This window comes from Drosophila melanogaster, chromosome 2R (assembly GCF_000001215.4).
Source record: "Drosophila melanogaster chromosome 2R".
NCBI classification, from domain to species: Eukaryota; Metazoa; Arthropoda; class Insecta; order Diptera; family Drosophilidae; genus Drosophila; species Drosophila melanogaster.
In genome coordinates, this window is record NT_033778.4 from 1,339,922 (window position 1) to 1,360,556 (window position 20,635).

The 20,635-nt window shown below is 37.3% G+C and overlaps 2 protein-coding genes and 1 long non-coding RNA gene across 4 annotated transcripts in view; 1 reads left to right on the plus strand and 2 right to left on the minus strand.

The window, feature by feature from the left end:
• Positions 1-3,481: 3,481 nt before the first annotated feature.
• On the minus strand, positions 3,482-5,198 carry Yeti. Of its 2 annotated transcripts, NM_001300707.1 has the most exons (3): positions 4,530-5,198; positions 4,137-4,460; positions 3,482-4,064 (listed from the first exon to the last, which is right to left on the minus strand). In NM_001300707.1, the coding sequence occupies exons 1-2, from the start codon at positions 5,162-5,164 to the stop codon at positions 4,370-4,372; spliced, it is 726 nt and encodes a 241-aa protein (NP_001287636.1). In that variant the 5' UTR covers positions 5,165-5,198; the 3' UTR covers positions 3,482-4,064; positions 4,137-4,369. The 2 variants fall into 2 exon arrangements, with proteins under 2 accessions (NP_001287636.1, NP_001137537.1); NM_001144065.2 differs by lacking the exon at positions 3,482-4,064 and having other exon boundaries at positions 4,231-4,460.
• A 3,047-nt stretch (positions 5,199-8,245) lies between these two features.
• On the minus strand, positions 8,246-9,246 carry lncRNA:CR44042 (long non-coding RNA:CR44042). Its single transcript, NR_074071.1, has one exon. It is a non-coding gene; the product is annotated as a long non-coding RNA:CR44042 (long non-coding RNA).
• Positions 9,247-9,470: 224 nt separating this feature from the next.
• l(2)41Ab (lethal (2) 41Ab) overlaps positions 9,471-20,635 on the plus strand; it is a 94,544-nt gene continuing 83,379 nt past the window's right edge. The window contains exon 1 of the mRNA NM_001110887.2: positions 9,471-9,577. The gene's annotated coding sequence lies outside the window, so the exon portion shown is untranslated. The remainder of the gene's footprint in view (positions 9,578-20,635) is intronic.

Here is a 20,635-nt window from a genome sequence, read left to right on the forward strand (position 1 = left end):
ATTTTGTTCGTCATTGATTTTATTTTTTTCGCACTTGCAATCCAAAACAATTAAAAACAATCTCTGCGTGTGCACATAGCTGTTTTCCTATTATTAATTGCATATCAAGGAATTTGATTGGTACGACACAAAAATCGAATACATAATCTTCATCATCAATCATAATTGTTTGTTTAAATTGTCCAATTGGTTTTATTTTATTAGAGTCGCGGTCACTACCGAATCCAATTAGAACGACATTGCAGCATTCCAGCTTCGGCTTGCCAATATCACAATAAAAATCTTTCCGTATGATATTGAACTTACTGCCTGTATCGAATAACGCCGTACACTTTTTATTTGCAACATAAACTTATTTGCTAGTTAAATAATTTTTAGAAACCAAACTGCTGGTATCGTTATTTAAAAATTTTTTGTCAATTTTTGCGCACTTTTTACTGATTACATTTGTAACACTTGCTGCCTTTTCCTTTATTGTTACAATCATTCAGTACATGCCCTTTTAAACCACAGTTGTAGCATTTCTACCTTTTTTTCGCGTTTTTGATGAACATCTGATTTTTTATGTCTTTTTCTTTCTCACTGTTCTCGTTGTGCTTTGACTTGTCTTTCTCACACTGATTTTCCTCTGCAATTACTGTTCCAAAACACTTTAATTTGTCTTTAAATTGACTCATATTTTTGGCACCATATAATATTGTTTTCGTCAATACCGTCAATTAAACACGGTATGAGAGCGTCATCTTCAATTTTACCGAAAGCAGCAATGTCTTTCATTCTATAAAAGTACTCGAAAACTTAGCTTACTGCTTACACTTGACTTAAATGCAATGCTATTTTGAGAGAATTCCACGAAATTAGACATCTCTCGCTCAACACAAACAGTTTTGCACTTCCCTTTAGTGCTTTTATTGCAAACAGAAATTTCTGGAAGTTATTCCAACACATGAGCGTCGCCTGTTCTTCGTATTCTTCTATCCATACTTCGACTGGAATAGTCTTAGTGCCTTCATAACTACGATGCTCTCTATTCTACGTCGCGAAAACTGATCGCAAAGCGTGGCGTCGACATTCCGTCGTTTTCTGTACATACGTTGCGCCTGGTATTCATCTCGTTTCGACTTTCATCGTCTGTTTCGACTTCGGTTGACGCCCGTAAACTGATAATCTTCAAATTGCGAAAAATGTGTACATGCAAGTCTTCGTTTTTGTACCCTATGCCTAGCACGTTGCATATTGAAACAAGGTCAGCCTACGTCAAATTATTAACTGCGTATTTCCTCTTTGCACTATATCTGTGGTCGTTTTCGGCAAAATCGAAACCAGTAAATTCCCGTAATCTTTGACGATTACTTCTGTCTCCTTCATTTTCAAACACAAACTTATGCAGTGCAGCAATGCTCTCTTTCTTGATTGAGCGTAAGCTAGCACTTATGAAATTATTTAAACACTCCATTGCAGTAAAAAAAATTTCGACTGTATTATTTTTTGTTACTCCTTTAACTTTCGTTTAATGTCATCAATTTTGTTTACATATGTTCAATATCGTTCACATTTGTTCAAATCCGTTCGCGTTTGCTCAAACCGGTTCACATTTGCTGAATCCCGGTCGAGCCCCCAAAATGTGGGGTTTTATTACATTAGTAACAGCATTTGAAATAGTTTTGATCAGTTTTGATCCTAGATCAGAAAATCGAAATGAATATGCTATCACTATTGTTTGCGAATTAACTAAGTATTTGGTTACGGTACCCATACCGACCAAGAGTGCAAAATCAGTTGCTAAATCTATTTTTGAAAAATGTAAATTTAAGTACGGACGATGATAACGGACATGGGAACCTAGTCTAAAAATCAAATAAACGATTTGTGCAAGTATATGAAAATTTCAAACAGTTCTTCAACTGCACATCACCACCAGATTTTAGGTACAATTAAACGCAGTCGCAGAACATTTCACGAGTATGTCCGCTCGTACATTTCTGTAGAACTGATTGGGATATATGAACTAGTATTTGGGAGATTACCAAGAAAGTTAACAGATTTAAACAATTTAGACAAAACAGAACCTATATATAACATGGATAATTACTATTAAAAAGTAGAGATAAGATTTGAAATAGCTTATAGAATGGCTAAAAGTATGTTAGAAAAGGCCAAAACCGATATAATACTAAAATATAATAGAAACGTTAGTTATTATAGCCGTTACTCGTATAGTAAGAGGGTATACTAGATCCGTTGAAAAGCATGTAACAGACAGAAGGAAGCGTTTCCGACCGTACGAAGAACATATATTCTTGATCAGTATCAATAGCCGAGTCGATCTGACCCTGTCCGTCCGTATGAACGTCGAGATCTCAGGACCTATAAAAGCTAAAAGGTTGAGATTAAGCATACATATTCTAGAGACATAGACGCGCGCAATTTGTTTTACCCATGCTGCCACGCCCACAAACCGCCCAAAACTGCCAGCTCCAATCTTTTGATATTTCTTCATATGTGAGCTAGTCTTGTTAATTTCTATCGATTTGCCAAAACTGTTTGCGACGCACATTCTTGAAAATATGATATTCTTTCATAATTTTATTAGTCTTGTAAATTTCTATCGATTTGCCAAATTATGTTCGACACGCCCAAAAATCGAACAAAACTCCAACGCGTACACTTTTCCACTAACTGAGCAACGGATATTTTATTGTCGGGAAACTCGACTATAGAATTTTATTGTTTTTAACTATAGATTCGACAACGAGAAAGTCAGCTTTTGAGAATTTCAAGTTATCTAAAATTGTAGTGTTTTCGAGCAGACACACCTAGCTAGAAATTTGGCCCACAAACAATAACATATTTCTCGTCGGCTCGAAAAGTGAACGGCAAAACCATATTTTTTTAGTTTATAAAAAAAAAACAATGCTTAAGTTCTAAATCTGTGACCAACTACAAATGGAAATATTAAGCAAAGACACATATTAGTTATTTTACCTATTTGGTGTGTGATGTTAAAAATTTATTAAATGTACTATTATAGTCTAAGATAAAACTTTTAGCTCAATAAAGCTGGGTTCGGAAAAATTTGAATTTTTGAAATTTGAAAGCTGGAATCGTTTGCCCATGTTTGCCCACGTCCAGTTTTTGAGATATAACTTTTCGAAAAAGTTAAAAAATTTTCAAATATCAAAAATTGACTTAAAAAAAACAATTTTTTTATCACAATAACATCGTGCCCACGTTTGCCCACCTTTTAGAATTTCGAAAACATATAATTTTATTAATTTTTTTTATTTTTAAGAGTGGACAAACGAAAAAAACTAATTTTAAAAGATGGGCAAACAATAATTTATTTTTAATTGGGCTAACGAAATTATATGTATTTTTAGCGTTTGGATGTTTTTTTTAATTTTTTCAAAGGTTTTTTTAAGGGTGGGCAAACGATAAAAACTAATGCAGTTTAAAGTGCTTAATTGCCTCACTCAATTCAGCTATAATTCTCATTTTTATGTACTTTTATGGGTGGAATTTATGGTTCCTATTACTTGAAATACTTATTTACTTGAAATAATCTGATATCTTTTTTTGAACAACGTTATTTGCCCTTATTATCAATAGCTTTTCCTCTAATTTCTAAAGCTCTTTAAGTTACCCAGAACAATTATACTTCATTCCTAATTGTTCCAGAGTCGTGATTTCGTCACATTCGGCAGACTCGCAATGCATTTTTCCATGTTCAATGTTGTGGTGCTTACGCCAACGCCACAACCAGTTACCATCTGAAATGTCATCTACTTTGAATTGATCAAAGAACTCTTGCTTACCCTAGCAACACGTGATGGTCCAGTACTACTTGTTCGATTATTGATGGTTTTTCTTTGATTGCCCATTATTTCGCGACCTCTCTACACTCCGTTGACAGGTTATACGCGACTCAGCAGTTAATGGCCAGATATGCAACGCTCCCAGCGAGTATAGTATAGTGCCAACAAAAAAAAAGCAAATCTAATCACAAAACGAACACTATTATCGGTGGCGTCGTCTTTTTCACTTTACTAGCAAAGAGTGACGATCTATAATAACAACCAAAAAATGATGATCAAAATTGCAGCATGAATTTGCAGTTATCCTAAAAATGCACTTACATACATTGAATGTAACTAAACGATGTTACTGCGATGCCAAAAAAAATCGATTTCTCGGAACACAGCTTCTTTTAGCTAATGTCATATTTGGCGTATTTTGATTGAATTGGTGTAAGCCCAACCATTTTTTTATTATTTTGTTATAGAACAAAATGTAATATATTTAATAGACTATATGTATATATTCGTTATTCAAAGAAGTCAGCGCTACCGTGTCGACGTTGGTTAAGCCGTTAGTATGGCCTGCGAGACAGCCGCAACTTCTTTTCCATTTCAAACTGCCTAAGATCGGTTCTCTCCAAAAAGTCTTGACGGTCCAAATACCTAAATCATTGGGTAATAAATTTAAGTTTATCCATTTAAATACTCTTCTTCTTCTTCTTCCAAACTCACCCGTCCTTGCCTTTGTTATGCGAGCACAGAAGTTCGTCTATGCCTTCGTCTTGTTTAAATATTTTCCAATCCAATTGTGACCTTTCAAGCACTGTCAATTTTTTCTTCTTTTCAAATTTATTTATCATGGTACCGATACTCTTTTCAGCGGATGATCGTTTAATTTTTCCGAGTGTGGAAACTGAAAGCGTGGTTCTTTTGGAATCGTATTGCTGTGCAGTTTTTATTATTGCCGTATCGTTTTTATCATATTTATTACAAGTCTCATGCGTATTGGTATTGGTAGCACTTGCTGCGTTTCCCTCCGTATAATCTGTTTTTTGGTTGATTACGCTTTTAGTATCAATGTCGCCAAGAAAATCGGCCCATAAAGCATCCGACCGCGATTTTTCAGACTCCTCTTCGGAATGAAGGTCGTCGCACTCCTTAGACCTGTATTCCCTATTATCGCCGTCACAATGCCTTGTTTTCCGCAATGCCTTCGCAGTATGCTTTGATTTTAGGCCTGGATAATTTTCAGACTTGTCCGACACATCACTTTCACTCTTATCACTGCCCTTGCCTGAAGTTAACAAATCGACATAATAATCATCGTCGGTTTCGCAGTCCGATACGTATTCTTTTTGTGAGTTCATTGTGTCTGTTCCTCATAACCAAAAAATATGACCCGATCTTAAGCAACATAAAATCCCTTATTCGATAATTGGATGAACTTTTATGTCTGAATTCCACTACCACACATTTTCGTTTTATGCCATATTCTCAAGGATAGCCCGATAAAATCTTCTTTTGGCCAAGCCGTGCTTGCAGTCAAATCATTATATTTTAATTATTGACATTGTAATAAAAATTTTAATAATAGATAGTTTTCATGGTCTTCTTAAACAGTGGTTGCGTTTTTCGCAGATCAACTTGTTTTACATATGTAGACAGAATTACACTTATAGGTACAGAAAAAAATGTCAGCCGCTCAAAAGCGGTGCCAAATTCACTGTAACAGTTAGGGACAAAATAACAATAATAAGTAATAATAAAATATAAACAACAACGAAAGAAAACATAATAAACTGCAGCAGTGGAATCAATTCATACGAATAACTCACACACAAACAATTATACCCAAATTCGACCGGACTCGATCAAATATAAATAATACGACATCGACTAGGACACACAAGCATACCCACCAATACTACCTAAGTCCAAATTCAATACCAACTTATCCGTTTTGCCAAGGTGATATTTCAATAAGCCACATATTAAACTCATGCCCATCCCTCCTACAAGCCAAACAAGACATATTTAACAACACTAACCCTCTAGACCTTCTAAGCAAAACCGATCCAGACAAACAAAAAGGCAAATTTACATAACAAGCATAACAATTGATTAGCCTATTAGTTATTAAATAGATTAAGATACAATATCATTGTTTATCAATGTATCCAGTGCTATACTATTTAAGTTAGTCTAGTTTTGTAAACTATTCTGTCTATCATAATAAATAAATAAACAACGAAAAAAGATACGCTTAGGGAGCCATAGATCCAAGTCGTGATCTATACAACCTACAAAGTTAATATTAAGCAAGCCGGATCAACTGACGCCTATGATCTACAAGTTTGTTTCAAAAAATGGCCACGGACAGTCATACGCCCACAAACTGTACAAATTGAACCCCCACACTTAAGTGAAATTTGTGTAATTTTATTTGATTTAAAATACGTTTAGAACACACTCACTTGAACAAGCCACAAGCCCACAAGCCGCCAAAAACAGCCAAACACTTGTGAATATTGATATGCATTTTTTTATTTTATTATTTGTCTAGCTGTTTTACGTCGATACGTTTGATTTAAAATACGTTTAGAACACATTCACTTGAACAAGCCACAAGCCCACAAGTCGCCAAAAACAGCCAAACACTTGTGAAAATTGATATGCATTTTTTTATTTTATTATTTGTCTAGCTGTTTTTTTATCGATACGTTAAACAAATTTTTGTCATTTCCCGCCCAAAGAAACAAAACATTCAACGATGTTTTAGTATCGCAGTAGATTGCTTTAAAATTCATGATATTAGAAAGGCCGGGTTTAGATCCTAAATAGTTTTTGAGGCCACAAACTGTTCGATGGCGAATTTCAAAAATGCAAGTAAGAAAGTAGTTTTTATTTTGGAAAAATTGTCTATATGAAGCATTACTCCCACCTGAGAGGGTATTAACTCCCCGATCCACTGTTTCTTAAGATGTCTGTCGTACTTGCCTTTCGAGAACTGACTTGCAATTTATAACTAAAGGGTTTTTAATTGGCCACGAATGTTGACTTCGAGAACATCTGTATTTTGGGCTTGTTGGCATAGAGCTGCGACTTAAGAAAACCCCACAAGAAAAAGTCCTGAAAGGTCAAATCGCACGATCTCGGTGGCCAGTTCACGTCTCCTCCGCGCGCCATATCCGGAAATTGCTCATGCAGAACATCCATCGTAGCGTGTGCTGTGTGGCGCTACGTTCCCTGTTGATCTAACATGTTGTCCAGATCCATATTTATATATTTAAGGCTAAAAGCAGTTGGTTATCATCGAGCGGTATCACCAACCCACTTGGTGAACCTCGTGTGGATTGGTCTCGTCCCACATACGGCAATTTCGCTTCTTGACATAGCCATACATCCAAAAAAGATGCGATTATTTGCCTAAATCGGCGTCAACTTTACACTACTGTAACGCCGAGTCAGCGAACACACGGCGCTGTCTATAGTCATTAACCCTAAGCTCCTGGGTCAGCTGGATCTTGTACGGGTGCAGGCCCAAGTCCCAACGTATAATTCGCCAAGTTGCCATCTTGCGAAAGTGCGGAATTGACTGCCGCGGGTTTTCGAAAACACTGTCGCGCACAGCGGCAATATTTCTCGGAAGATCTCGCGTTACGTTAACCGGCTTTTTGTTTACTGACCCGGTTGATTCGAATTTGTTAACCAATCAAGGATTTCTTTTTGTTTCGGGTCTAAGCTGAGAAATAGGTACGGTGGGCAATTTTCGCAGATATGTGAAAACAGTAGAATTTCCCGATGCTGGTATATTTTCTCAAGCTTATCGATGACAAGTTCTGTCGCATGTTAGTTTTATTTTTGTTTTTGATTTTTGAAAGGCAAAGACGAGATGTTCTTAAAGTTGAATTTAAGAAACTTTAAGAGAGGCAAACTGGAAAGCTTATAGAGTGCATACACAGTGACAACGGAAAAAAAAACTCGTAAAAGCAAATATTGACAATTTCCTGAAAGCGAATGGGATAAAGCGCAATTGACAATCCCGTATAGCCCACAACAAGACGGAGAAGCGGAGAGGTCCAATCGTAAGTTAGTGGAAACGGCCCGATGCTTGCTGACGCAATCTGATCTGATGTCTTTATGGGTCTTTATGCGGAGAACATATATACACAGCTGTATATCTGAGAAACAGAGAGCCTACGAACGCTCTGAAAAATATGACACCAATGAAAGCATGGAATGGAAAAAACCATAAAATTCTCACTTTAAAGTTTTTGGCTTTCGCAGTTGCATTGGATAAAGGCCACGCAGAAAGGAAGGAATATAAAATAATTGGTTTCAGTTCCGAATTTCCGCTAAATATGCCTCTTCTGACACCTGAAGTGGTAACACCGCCCTTCCTAGAATGACAGCCAGAAAAATGGAACGCGGGTCGAATTGCGTCGTAGCTAGTGTAATTAGGTGTTCGTAGTAAGTATAATTATTATTATTAACATTAGTATAGTAATCCTTATATACTAGTCCTTATATTATATTAATCCTTACATACTAGTCCTTAATTTATATTACTCCTTATAATCCTGTTCTTTCGTGTAATATTATGGAAATTGAGTACAATGAGTGCGTGACTAATATTTGTTAATTGCTAATTTGCTTGTTTTTTTATCTTTTTGTTTCGACTGACTAAACTGCCTATCTTTAATTTTCCTTCTACTTATTTTTTATGGACTTTTTGTCCTTTCTTTTATTCAAAAGTTATTCCGTGCTTAACGGTGTGTTTTAAAAATCTTGGTGTTCTCATAGTTCCTCGGTTCTCTTTTCTATATACTTCTGTCTTCTGTTGTTAACGGTATTGGGTCTGTTCTTTTTCCATTCAGTATCTATCCTTTGGCCAATTCTTGACAGAAATGACTGTCTGTACTTGGGTATATAATTATACCCGTTACTCGTAGAGTAAAAGGGTATACTAAATTCGTTGAAAAGTATGGAAAAGTATGGAAAAGTATATATTCTTGATCAGAATCAATAACCGAGTCCTGTTGGAACCATAAAAGCTAGGTTGAGATTCAGCATACAGATTCTAGAGACAAAGACGCAGCGCATGTTGGTTTTTACCGTGTTTTATTACATTGCTATTACATTGATATCTTATCGTAATTTTTTTCAGTGTATTTCGTGGGCCATTTCCAATTAATTTTTTTTTTTGTAATAAAAACTCCCTCAATTTTTTTTTTCTCCTCGGCGAAAGATCTCTCCCGGCGCAGCGTGGCATAATCCACGAATATTTTGAAAATTTATGAACACACAGATATTCTCACTCGAATTTCGGATCAAACGACTTTTTTTTTTAATTTTACCGAAAATTTAAATGCGCACTTTTTGAAAATGTACTTATCTTAGAATGTTCACGCCAGAAGGGCGCAAACAGTTGAGCGGCAGTGTAAGCGGCCAATGCTTGTACTCAAAGCTCCTCCACGGCTCGCAAGCACCGCTGCTCGCGCTCTCCTTCTCTCCTCTCGCTCTCCTCCCTTCCCGCAAGGTCTTCACCACTCCGCGGTCCCGCGGTATTTCCGATGTTAGGTTTAAGTTAGTCTTAATTTACAAGTGCGAGAATAAAGTGCAACCAATTGAAGGCGATTCCGGACGTTTCATTTCTGGAGGAATTAGCCGCAACAACAAACAATTCCGCCCACTCCACTTCATGGTCCTTCGAGCCGGATATTTCGAGTCCGCGATACATCCTGATCCTGCCAGCGCTCCTTGCGGAAAAATCAAGATAAGTACGGCTTTAAATCCTATTCCGTCCGTGGTCACCATTCTCGTTTTTCCAACGGCGTTTATTCTTTCCGTCCATCCGTATCAAGTGAAAAGTGAAAATTAAGTGAAAATATATAAGTACATGCGCCCAGCCACCGTGATTACTTCTTTTTTTAAGTGCATAAACAAGCACTTTGCCAATACCGGCCCCCTAATTCGTCTCACGGTGATCCGCTGGTATCCAAGCGCATATACATATATATACATACATTTTTTTTAAACACTGTCCAAAATTCACTATTATCGTCCGCTGCTAAACTGCTGTTTTTTTGCCGCAATAAAATATACAAACCACAAATTCAATTAAATTAAATCAAATATACATATACATATATTCAGCAAAATTATACATACCCATAAATATACATATCCATACATATCCACATATATTCCAATAAAATTTACATCCACATATGTACATATATAAGAATCACTCCATAGATTTAACCAATTTAATACACAAATGAAATATATTACCAAAAATCATAAATAATATCGAAGCCGAACTGAGAACAAATTTTATCTCTTGGCTCAAAATAAAACACAAATCTCGACATACAGAATAAAATAAACCCTGACTTTTTCTTCCGAGATTACATTTCATATATATGTTTCTCCATACATAAATACATATTGCACGTCTCCTATTAAACTCCAAATAATACATACATACATACACACAGTCGCGACTTACATAGGCTTGCCAAGTGCAAGCTCTTTCGTCTCTTCTTTGTTCTTTATTGCCCTGACAAAAAACCGGCGCATAGCGACGAGAGAATACCCTAGAATCGAAACATAAAATAAAATAAATAAGTCCGACGACAAAATTTAAGAAAAAAACTGACCCGATTATTGAATAATTATTTAAGCCAAATAATAATTTTTTACAAGCTATTTCTGGCTCCTATTTCTGGTTCCTAAATTAAAATAATTATTTATCAGTTCCACCCAAATTTATCAGCCTCCCAACTTGGCTTTTTGGCGTGTTTGTTGGTTTTTTTTTTTTTTTTTTTTTTTTGGTGTTTATGTTTCGCATCCGTTTGTCGCGATTTTTTTTTCGTTGTGGTCCTAAATCCGGTAGCTATTTTTATAAATTATTAGCTTTCATCCGAACTCTATTCGATAGCTATTTTTTAAGCTATTTTTCCATAAATTCCAATTTATAGCTATTTTCTATATATTAGCTACTTTTTTCGGGATTTCCAGTCGGTAGCGATTTTTTATAAATTATTGGCTATTACAAAGACACCATCTGGTAGCTATTATTTAGCTATTTTTCCATAAATTCAAATTTATACTCCAGCTGGTAGCTATTTTTTTTAGCTATTTTTTCCAGAAATTGCAATTCATAGTTTTTTTTTATAAATTTGAGCTATTGTTTTTCTAGACTCCAATATAGCTATATCTTCTTGTGGACTTCACTCTAGCTTTTTTTGTGAATCCTCCTAGCTATTTTTTCACACTGAATTTTAGCTATGTTGTGCTTCATTTAAGCTTTTTTCCAGTTGATTGAAGATCTATTGGGGCCTTATTTCACAAAAATTGGGATTTTTTTCCTTTCGTGCTCCAATCTCCAGATCCCAATTGCAACTTTCTCCCGAATTCCGACGCGATCCTTTGTCCATCCAGATTTGGGTGCCCTCTGTGTCTGGTTCTTTTTCAATTCCACATTTTTTGCGGCGTGCAGGCCTTCTTGACTTCCTTCTCCTAGGGCATAGCTGAGCATGCCCCTAGAGGGAGACAAGAAAAAGACACCCGCACCTGGAAAAGAACAAAAGTTCAACTCGCAATCTCCGCTATCCATTCGCGGTAAGCCAGCACCCAAGTCCGTTAGTCCCAGGGTCAAAACCGCGACTCCCACTCCGAAAGCAAAGTTTTTGCCATCGACCAGTTCGAAGACAACTCCTAGGTTGGTCATTTCCCGACCAGTGACGCGAGCGTCTAGTGAGTCTTCTCTATCGAGAAAATCCGAGAGTCCCTCCGCTGTCGGGACTGATTTCCTCCGCGTCACACGCTCTACCACAAAGAAAATGGCATCCTCTGAGCAGCCAACGCCCGCAACCGCAGCGTTGCATAAATTCATCGCCGTCAGCGATCGCGTAAGCCTATTCGAAGCGAAGATCAACACTCCTGAACAAGCCTCTCCGTCCCTACACACGTTACAAGTCCGTCTGCAACAGGTGCGAGCCTTATGGGACAAAGTGGAAAGAGAGTACGAAACATGACCTCTGACCTAATGGCCCAAGAAGGATCCCTCGACACAGTGCCTATTCTCCAGGCCAAATATGACTACTGCTACTCAGTATACGAGTCATGTGCAGCACAAATTGGCGAAACAATCGACAGAGCAACGCCTCAAGTCGCGCAAGCACCCTCTCAGCCGGTAATTTCGTCCGGCTGCCGCTTACCTCCATGCGACACGGAAGTCTTCGATGGCGACTACCTCCGATGGCCCACTTTCCGGGACCTATTCACGGCAATTTACGTAAACAACCCCAGGTTGACTCCGGTCGAGAAGCTATTCCACCTCCTTACGAAAACAAGTGGCGAAGCAAAAGCCATCGTGGCGAAATCTCCTCTCACGAATGATGGGTTTGCTTCGGCGTGGGAGGCGCTGCGAGATCGGTTCCAAAACAAGCGACTTTTAGTCCACAGCCAGCTCAAGCTCCTTTTTAACTTGAGTTCAATTTCGCAAGAATCTGGTCATGCTCTAAAAGAGCTACAATCCACGATTCAGGGGTGTTTAACAGCACTAGCGCATTCCCAGGTATCCACAGAAAACTGGGATTGTCTCTTGTCGCGAGCAGACTGCCCAAGCAAATAATTAGATTAGGTTAGCTTATATAATATGGAAAAATATTAAATACTAAAAGGAATTCGATTCAAATAAAATTAAGAAATATACATAAGTGATATAAACTAAGTCTCCTCCTCGGGTACACATTTTTTATAACTTATGGTAAAACCTTGTAATATATAATTTAAATATATAACATCATTTTTCTCAGTGCAGAATGACGGTTCGTTGATTTTTAATTTTCCGAGGTAGGGTTAGGTTAGACAGGGGTCATCAAGCATTTTCTTATATATATTTTATATTTTTTTATATGTTCACTTCATCAGGAACACTGTGTATTCTCGCCTCCTAACCCCGCTATTTCCCTCTTGTGCTTTTAACCTCACTTTGGGGTTCTCTTTTAATTAATAAATTTTCTAGCAATTAATTTTAAAGACACGCTTCCCTAGTGGTCCACTAAACGGCATGGCTCGGTCCTTTTTTATATTTCTGTCTGCCTAAAAAGTTAGAGCCTTCGCGTCAACTAACAGATCACTTTTTCCTCTGCAATACACTTACCTGTGGCTGCCCGCAAGACATAGATCCAACAGTCTACCAAGAGAATTTCGAAAATAATTAACTTGCGACAACGATAAGGCCAGCAAGCCGTCAATAAAGTCATGTTGTGCTAAAGGGAGAAGGATATTCGATTTTTCTTCTGGGGACCACGTTCTGCCAGGTATATTAAAATCACCTAGAACGACCAATTGGTCCCTGTCAGACAGTTTATTTGAGATGGATTGGATAGCGGACAGATGATTCAGATATTCTAGGAATTCAAAAGATGACGGAATATACGAGCACGTAATATAAACTGATCTGTTGGAAAATGACAGCTTTACGCATATGACGCCTTGACGCCTATGCACTGACAGTCTTACGCCCACAAACTGTAAAAATTGAACCCCCACACTTAAGTGAAATTTGTGTAATTTTATTTGATTTGAATGCCCACAAGCCGCCAAAAACAGCCAAACGCTTGTGAAAATTGATATGCATTTCTTTATTTTATTATTTGTCTAGCTGTTTTTATCGATATGTTAAACAATTTTTGATTTCCCGCCTAAAGAAACAAAACATTCAACGATGTTTTAGTATCGCAGTCGATTGCTTTGAAATTCATGATATGTAGAAAGACCGGTTTTAGATCCAGGGGATTTGGCCATGCAGATTGTATTTCTGAAGTGCCAACTTGTGCAGGTAGTCCGGACTCAATGTTCCCTTGTGGTGGTAAACTAATTGGGACAGGTGGAATCACTGGTTGAGAAACCAGTGCAGACAATTCGGAATCTTTAGCAATCCCAGGGTGGTCTCCCTCCACAGCACATTGAACGGATTGCTCCGAATCTTTGTTAGGTGCCGATCTTAGCAACATTTGCGGATTTGCTGCGGTTGACAGCTGATCAGTTGTTGAGTCATGTAGATCATTTGCCCGTGGTTGCGGGGCGTTCGCCTTAGGCAATATTACAAACCTCACATGCGCTAATATAAGCCCTGACGTCAGAAACGAGACCAGGTCAGAAATAAAAACGTTGTATTCTTTCTATAGTTTTGTGAATGTCGCTATGCGCAGCCAAAGAACTGTTTGCATGGCGATGTTTAACGTTAAGCCCGCGTGCTTTATGTGCAGGGCTAACTAGTAGGCTAACCCTAAGTACATTTAAATGGCCCTAAAACTGGAAGATACTATCAACAGGGCGTCTAGATAGATAAAAACTTCATTTCTCAAATGAACAGGCACTACTTTGTCCATCAATCGAGACATAGTGCTCGTGGCGTTATATAGCCCAAAAGGAATGACTGTAAATTGATATACCGGTCTGCCTGGGACAGTAAAAGCCGTTTTGTCCCGAGATTGAGGATCCACAGGGACCTGCCTATATGCATCCTTTAGATCCAGACTCGATATATACTCGGCTTTTGGTAAACGGCTAAATATCCCGTTTGTTTGGGGTAACGGATATACATCCTTTTCTGTAAAACAATTGATCTTGCGACAGTCGAGGCAAATTCTCACTTTACCTGGCTTAGTTACCTTTACGATTGGAGAAGAACAAGCACTCTCAGACTCTTCTATTACCCCTAATCGCAACCTCCTGTCAATTTCGGCATACATCGCTTTTTCGACAGCGGGAGAGAGGTCCTGTTTCAGTTTTGGTACGACATACAATTTGAAAAGCTTCTTGAGGTCGCCGTATTCCACGTCCACCTTTAGAAGTTCTATTGTTCGTTGGGAACTACCGTCTGCGGTCGCCGTTCTCCTCTTAAAGTCTTGAAGTTTTCGAATTCTATCGCAGCTTTTTCCAACTCTCCTCCAATGCAACTAATCGACGCGCCTGAATCCAACAAGCCATAAACCAGGCGATTCAATAAACGAATCGGTAAGAGCGATCGGGGATCTCGAGGACCTGTCGGGATAGAACTGATGTAATCCAAACTGGTTTAACACATTTTAACGTTCTTCCAAAACAATTTCAATCGACGAGAACTACGAGATTTCCGATTAAGAATTAATGGGGATTCTTTGAGATTTGGAATGCAGACATTCCGTAACTCAGAAATTTTGCTGTGAAGTAGAGAATAAGCAAGTTTAATTGGTTCGTCTGGGAGGGATAGAGACACACTGGTATTGGTGTTCTCTAGTGATCGGTCATGGTTGATTGATTTCGATAGGCATTCAAAGTCTTCGGTTTGACTGGCGACATATATAGTGACGTATTTGGGTGGTCCAAATTTGACTGCTCTCTTTAAACCTTTTCCTAATCTTAAGAATCCAAGAGTGAAATACAAATATTGTTCTAATACTGAGGCTTCTCCTCAATCCAATTTGCATTTGATCTTTAGTCTTAAGCGGATATCTGAATAAAGAAGTTCAACAAATACCTTCGATTAATAATTATTCTCTCAACTGAGGGGACATTTATTCGACTCAAATACAAAAATATTACAACTAATTTTACTGGCGCAGTCGGATACAAGAAGTATCCGGAAAAAGAACCTTCAAAACATTTCCCAAAATAAATTCGTGTAACTTGGATTATAATTCCAATTCGGTTATCCAATAAAAAGTGGAAGTGAAATACGAAATAAAAACATTAAGTCCAAAGGCAATTAAGTTTTAAAACCAACATATAAAAAAAAGAGCAATATAAAAGTTTAATAATACAACACAAAAATTAAAAATTTACAATAAAAAAAAGTGAAACTAGAAAACTTAAAAATAATAATAACATTGATAAGAAACAAAAAAATAAAACACAATATTTAAAATTTTACAATAAAAGTGTCACAACCAATTATTGCCGCACCCCAAATCAATCAGCGACAACAACCTTGCCAAACCCCGTCGTCAGCTTTAAGACATTATGCCACTCAAGGGTGATCCAGAAACACTTCCCGCATTCGTCAGAGGAGTGGATTACGTAATTTCGTTCTACCAAACAAATGATGGGAGATGGGAGCCATCGAAAGGAACTTGGACGGAGAGGTTACACTATCTTTGGGACTTCCGAACATTGAAGATTGGCCTACCCTCCAAGCAAGACTCATTTAATTAAATTAATTGAATTTAAAACTCAAACACCAAACTACAAACTTCTGGAGAACTTCAAAACCTAAGAAACCTAAGAGCATTCAATTATTAATTTCGAAACTACACCTGGAACGTAACAAATAGGATTTACTTATTTATATTCAGGCTATTAAAGACCAATACAATTATTTAATATTTTACCTCATCACGATATTACAGACTTAAGATCCTTAATAACCCACAATATTCCCAACCCTTCCAACCTAATTTTAATCAATACATGCAACCATTTAGACCTAGCTATACACAGCAGATGACTAACAACCCAACAATGTGGCAGACCCAACCATACATAAACACACAACCCATTATAAAAAAAAAATCAAAGCTCCAAATCCCCAAACAACACATTTTAGAGGAAATACATACCCCCGACTACAACAACCCTCTACATCTAAAAATACTAACTTCCCGATTACTAAACGACTAAGACCATGGGACAGTAATTAAACTAAAATGTCTATTGACGAAATGAGATTCCAAGACGCGCATGAATTCGAACAAGTCCAACCTAATTATAACGAACAACAGTATTATCACCAAAATCATTACAATCCATGTCAAAATCATGGGTTCATTAATGAAGGGCAACAGCCCCGTACAAAACGAATACATAAAAATAGTATAAAAAATGGTGTTCATACAGGGTGTTCTAGACACAGTATCCACAATTAATATGATCAACGAAAATATATTTTGTCTTCCCATTCAAAGTAGTAGATGTGAAGTTTTAACATCAAATGGCCCTATTACCTTGAACAACTTGATTATGTTACCCAGAAATAGTATTTTCAAAAAAACCGAACCATTTTATATGCACAAATTATCTAATAATTACTATATGCTAATTGACAGACAATTGTTGAAAAATGAACAATCAGTTATTTATTACAAAAATAATACAGTTACCCTTTTTGATGATCAAACATACAAATTAATTACTTCAGAATCCGAAAGAAAACAAAATGTTGATATCCAAAAGACATCAGAACCAATTTCAAGCTCAGATCAGGAATCAATAGATCACCTAAACCAGGAGGAAACTTTAAATTTAAGAGGCTTATTAAATAAATTTAGAAATCTTGAATATAAAGAAGGAGTCAAATTAACATTTACAAATACCATTAAACACGTACTAAATGCAACACATAATTCCCCAATTTCTTCAAAACAATACCCACTTGCACGAAATTGAAGTAGGAAACCAAGTACAGGGAATGCTAAATCAGGGATTAATTAGGGAAAATAATTTACCATACAATAGTCCTACTTGGGTCGTACCAAAAAACCGGATGCTTCTGGCATAATGAAATACAGGCTAGTAATTGATTATATAAAGCTAAATGAAATAACCATACCTGACAGATATCCAATTCCAAATATGGACGAAATTCCCTGCAAACTGGGTAAATGCCAATATTTTACAACAATCCATCTGGCAAAAGGATTTCACCAAATAGAAATGGACAAGGAATCAATTCCTAAAACTGCATTCTCCACCAAAAGCGGTCATTATGAATACCTTCGAATGCCACTTGGCCTTAGGAATGCACCTACTACTTTTCAAAGGTGCATGAATAATAATCGTTTGAACAAAAACTGTTTGGTGTTTTTTGATGATATTATAATTTTTTCAACATCCCTTACAGAACATTTGAATTCAATACAATTAGTTTTTTCAAAGCTTGCAGAAGTAAATTTAAAATAGGAACTACACAAATGTGAGTTCTTAAAAAAGAAGCTAACTTTCTTGGTCCTGATGGTAATAAATCAAATCCTATTAAAGTTAAAGCCATAGTTTCATACTCAATTCCGACAAAAGTAAAAGAGATTAGAGTTTTCTTTGGCTATTATCGCAAATTTGTTCCAAATGACGCAGACATAGCAAAGCCCATGACCAGCTTCTAAAAAAAAGGAGCAAAGATAGATACGCAAAAACTTCAGTACATAGAGGCATTCGAAAAACTTAAGGCTTTGATAGTTCGAGACCCAATTTTACAATTACCTGATTTTGAAAAGAAATTTGTTTTACCCAGACGCACGAAACTTGGCCATCGGGGCTGTCCTTTCTCAAAACTCAAAACTCCTATATCTTTTATTAGTAGAACACCTAAGGATCACGAATTAAATTACAGTGCTATCGAAAAAGAATTACACGCCACAGTTTGGCCCACAAAAACTTTTCGACATTATCTACTCGTGCGACAATTTCTCATTGCTGGTGACCATCAACCTCTTAGATGGCTTCATATTTTAATGAAACCGAATGCTAAGTGCAGAATTAGATTAAGCGAATACCATTTTGAAATAGATTATATTAAAGGGAAAGAAAATTCAGTTGCCGATGCATTATCAAGAATTAAAATTGAAGAAAATTATCATGGTGAAGCTACTCAATATAGTGCAGAAGCAGACAATAGCAACCTTATTCATTTAACAGAAAAACCAATAAATTATTTCAAAAAAACAAATAATCTTTATTGAATCCGATAAAAATAATAGAGCATTCAATAATATTCGGTAACTCCATTACCACAATTCAATATCATGTAATGACACTTGAAAAGGCCAAACAAATTTTACTCGATCACTTTATCCATAGAAACTGTCTAAATGTGTTTAGACATGATAAGTAGGCAAACTATAAATATGTTCTATTTATGGGCTGCAATAAAAATGTCACTGGACAGCATAAGTGGAAACTACTTATAAGAACGATTGCAGCGGCCTATTGCCGAAGTGTCAAGAAATATGACCACGCGGGAGGTGATTAGCGCGGTCATAGGCCTCAAACATAGATTTAAGAATAAAACTCAGCTGCATTTACCAACGCAGACTGCGGCGTCTTACAAGCGCTGCATTATATAATTAGATGATAAGAACCGATGTAAGAATGAATAAATGGCGAAGCCCACGCAGCAGCGAGTCAGTGAAATTCAAACACCCGAATTGAACTCAAAGTAAAAAGAAAAAGGTTATTCGAGTGATTCTGTTGTTTCCCCACCAGTGGTAAGAAACACAGAATAAACATTATGGTCCTTCGAGCCGGATTCTGTTGTTTCCCCCACCAGTGGTAAGAAACACATAATAAACATTTTGGTCCTTCGAGCCGGATTCTGTTGTTTTCCCCCACCAGTGGTAAGAAACACAGAATAAAAGACCACGCTTAAAGTACTAGGACTATAAGGTGAAACATTGTGTTCGTGCTTTTCCTTGGCTGATCAATCACAATGCGCTGGTGAAATTGGGAGTTGGCGATCATCAATATTTTAATGATAAAATATTTATTAAAAGGAGTCACTATTAAAGGTAGAAACACTTGAAGAGATAAATATACCAAGCGGATCAAAATTTTCTTATACCGCATCAGCTCGGAGCTCCAGTCCAGTTGATAATCTGGTTCAACTGGTGGATAGAAGAGCGGACAGGGTGAGGCAACAGATGAGCCTAATCTACGAAACCCTAGATAGTTCAAGTGAGATTGAACTAGTCAAGCAGGCAATGATGAAAAGTCATTGGTCCAACGTGACGGACACACTGAAACTGTTTGAACAGGTAAGACAGAACTGCCTTTGATCAAGATGAGGCAGACATTCTGCAATCTGAAGTTGCCGCACTAGAGGTGGTACTTCAAATGAAGATGGAACAGTTCAAAAGTTCCAACAACGACGTGCCAGAACTCCCAAAAGTGGACCTTCCAACGTTCAATGGAAATGCGAAGGAATGGCCAGCATTTAACGAGCTGTTCTCTGAGCTAATAGACAACAGGAAGGATCTCAGCAACACAAGGAAGCTGGGATATTCAAGAGCCTGCTTAAAAGGAGAAGCTCAAATGCTGGTTAGCCATTTGATAAGGGGATCAGCGGCTAGCTATACAGCAGCTTAGGAGCTTATCTGCAAACGCTATGAGAATAGCAGAAAAATATTCTCCCAACACTTCAACAAATTAATGAAAAAAGAAAAGAATTCGTTCAAAAGAAGAGCATGTGCTTTAGATGCTTTGGAAAGCATACTGCTATCGACTGCAGAAAGGAAATTACATGCAATCGATGCTCCAAAGGACACAACAGCCTTCTTCATGAAGACACAAAACGCAGTGTCAACAGCAATAGCCTCAAGCAAGGCCAAGACACACTATTGGCTACAGCTGTTGTTTTAGTGAAAAACAAACCTGGAGTTTACAGCGAGTTGAGGGCGATTATTGACGGTGGATCCCAGAAGACGCTGGTTTCAGAGCAGACAGCACAAATATTAAGGATTCCCAGAGTAAGGAGTACTATAGAGGTCGAAGGTATCTCCCAGACTACAATTAGACAATTAGATAATTATCAAAAAATAGCGTCCACCTGACGATCAAACCAAAAATTCCAAGCAGCTTCAAAACATCAACGGAAACATTGGTTTTACCAACGCTCCATAGAGCCCTTCCCAGCAAAAAGTTTGATATTGATATCAACAAAGAGTGGAAGGGCTACAGGCTAGCAGATCCACGATTCAACGAGCCAAGCAGAATTGACATGGTGATAGGTGTGGATCTATTTCTCCTGACTATGATGGAGAAAATAAAAACCGTGAATGGAATCTTGGGACAAA

Excerpts from the sequence above, each read along its gene's own strand:
- Yeti (NM_001300707.1), bottom strand. The coding sequence starts at position 5,164 with ATGAACTCACAAAAAGAATACGTATCGGACTGCGAAACCGACGATGAT. Across the intron at positions 4,461-4,529 it reads CATAACAAAGGCAAGGACGG|GTATTTGGACCGTCAAGACT; the intron begins GTGAGTTTGGAA and ends CCAATGATTTAG.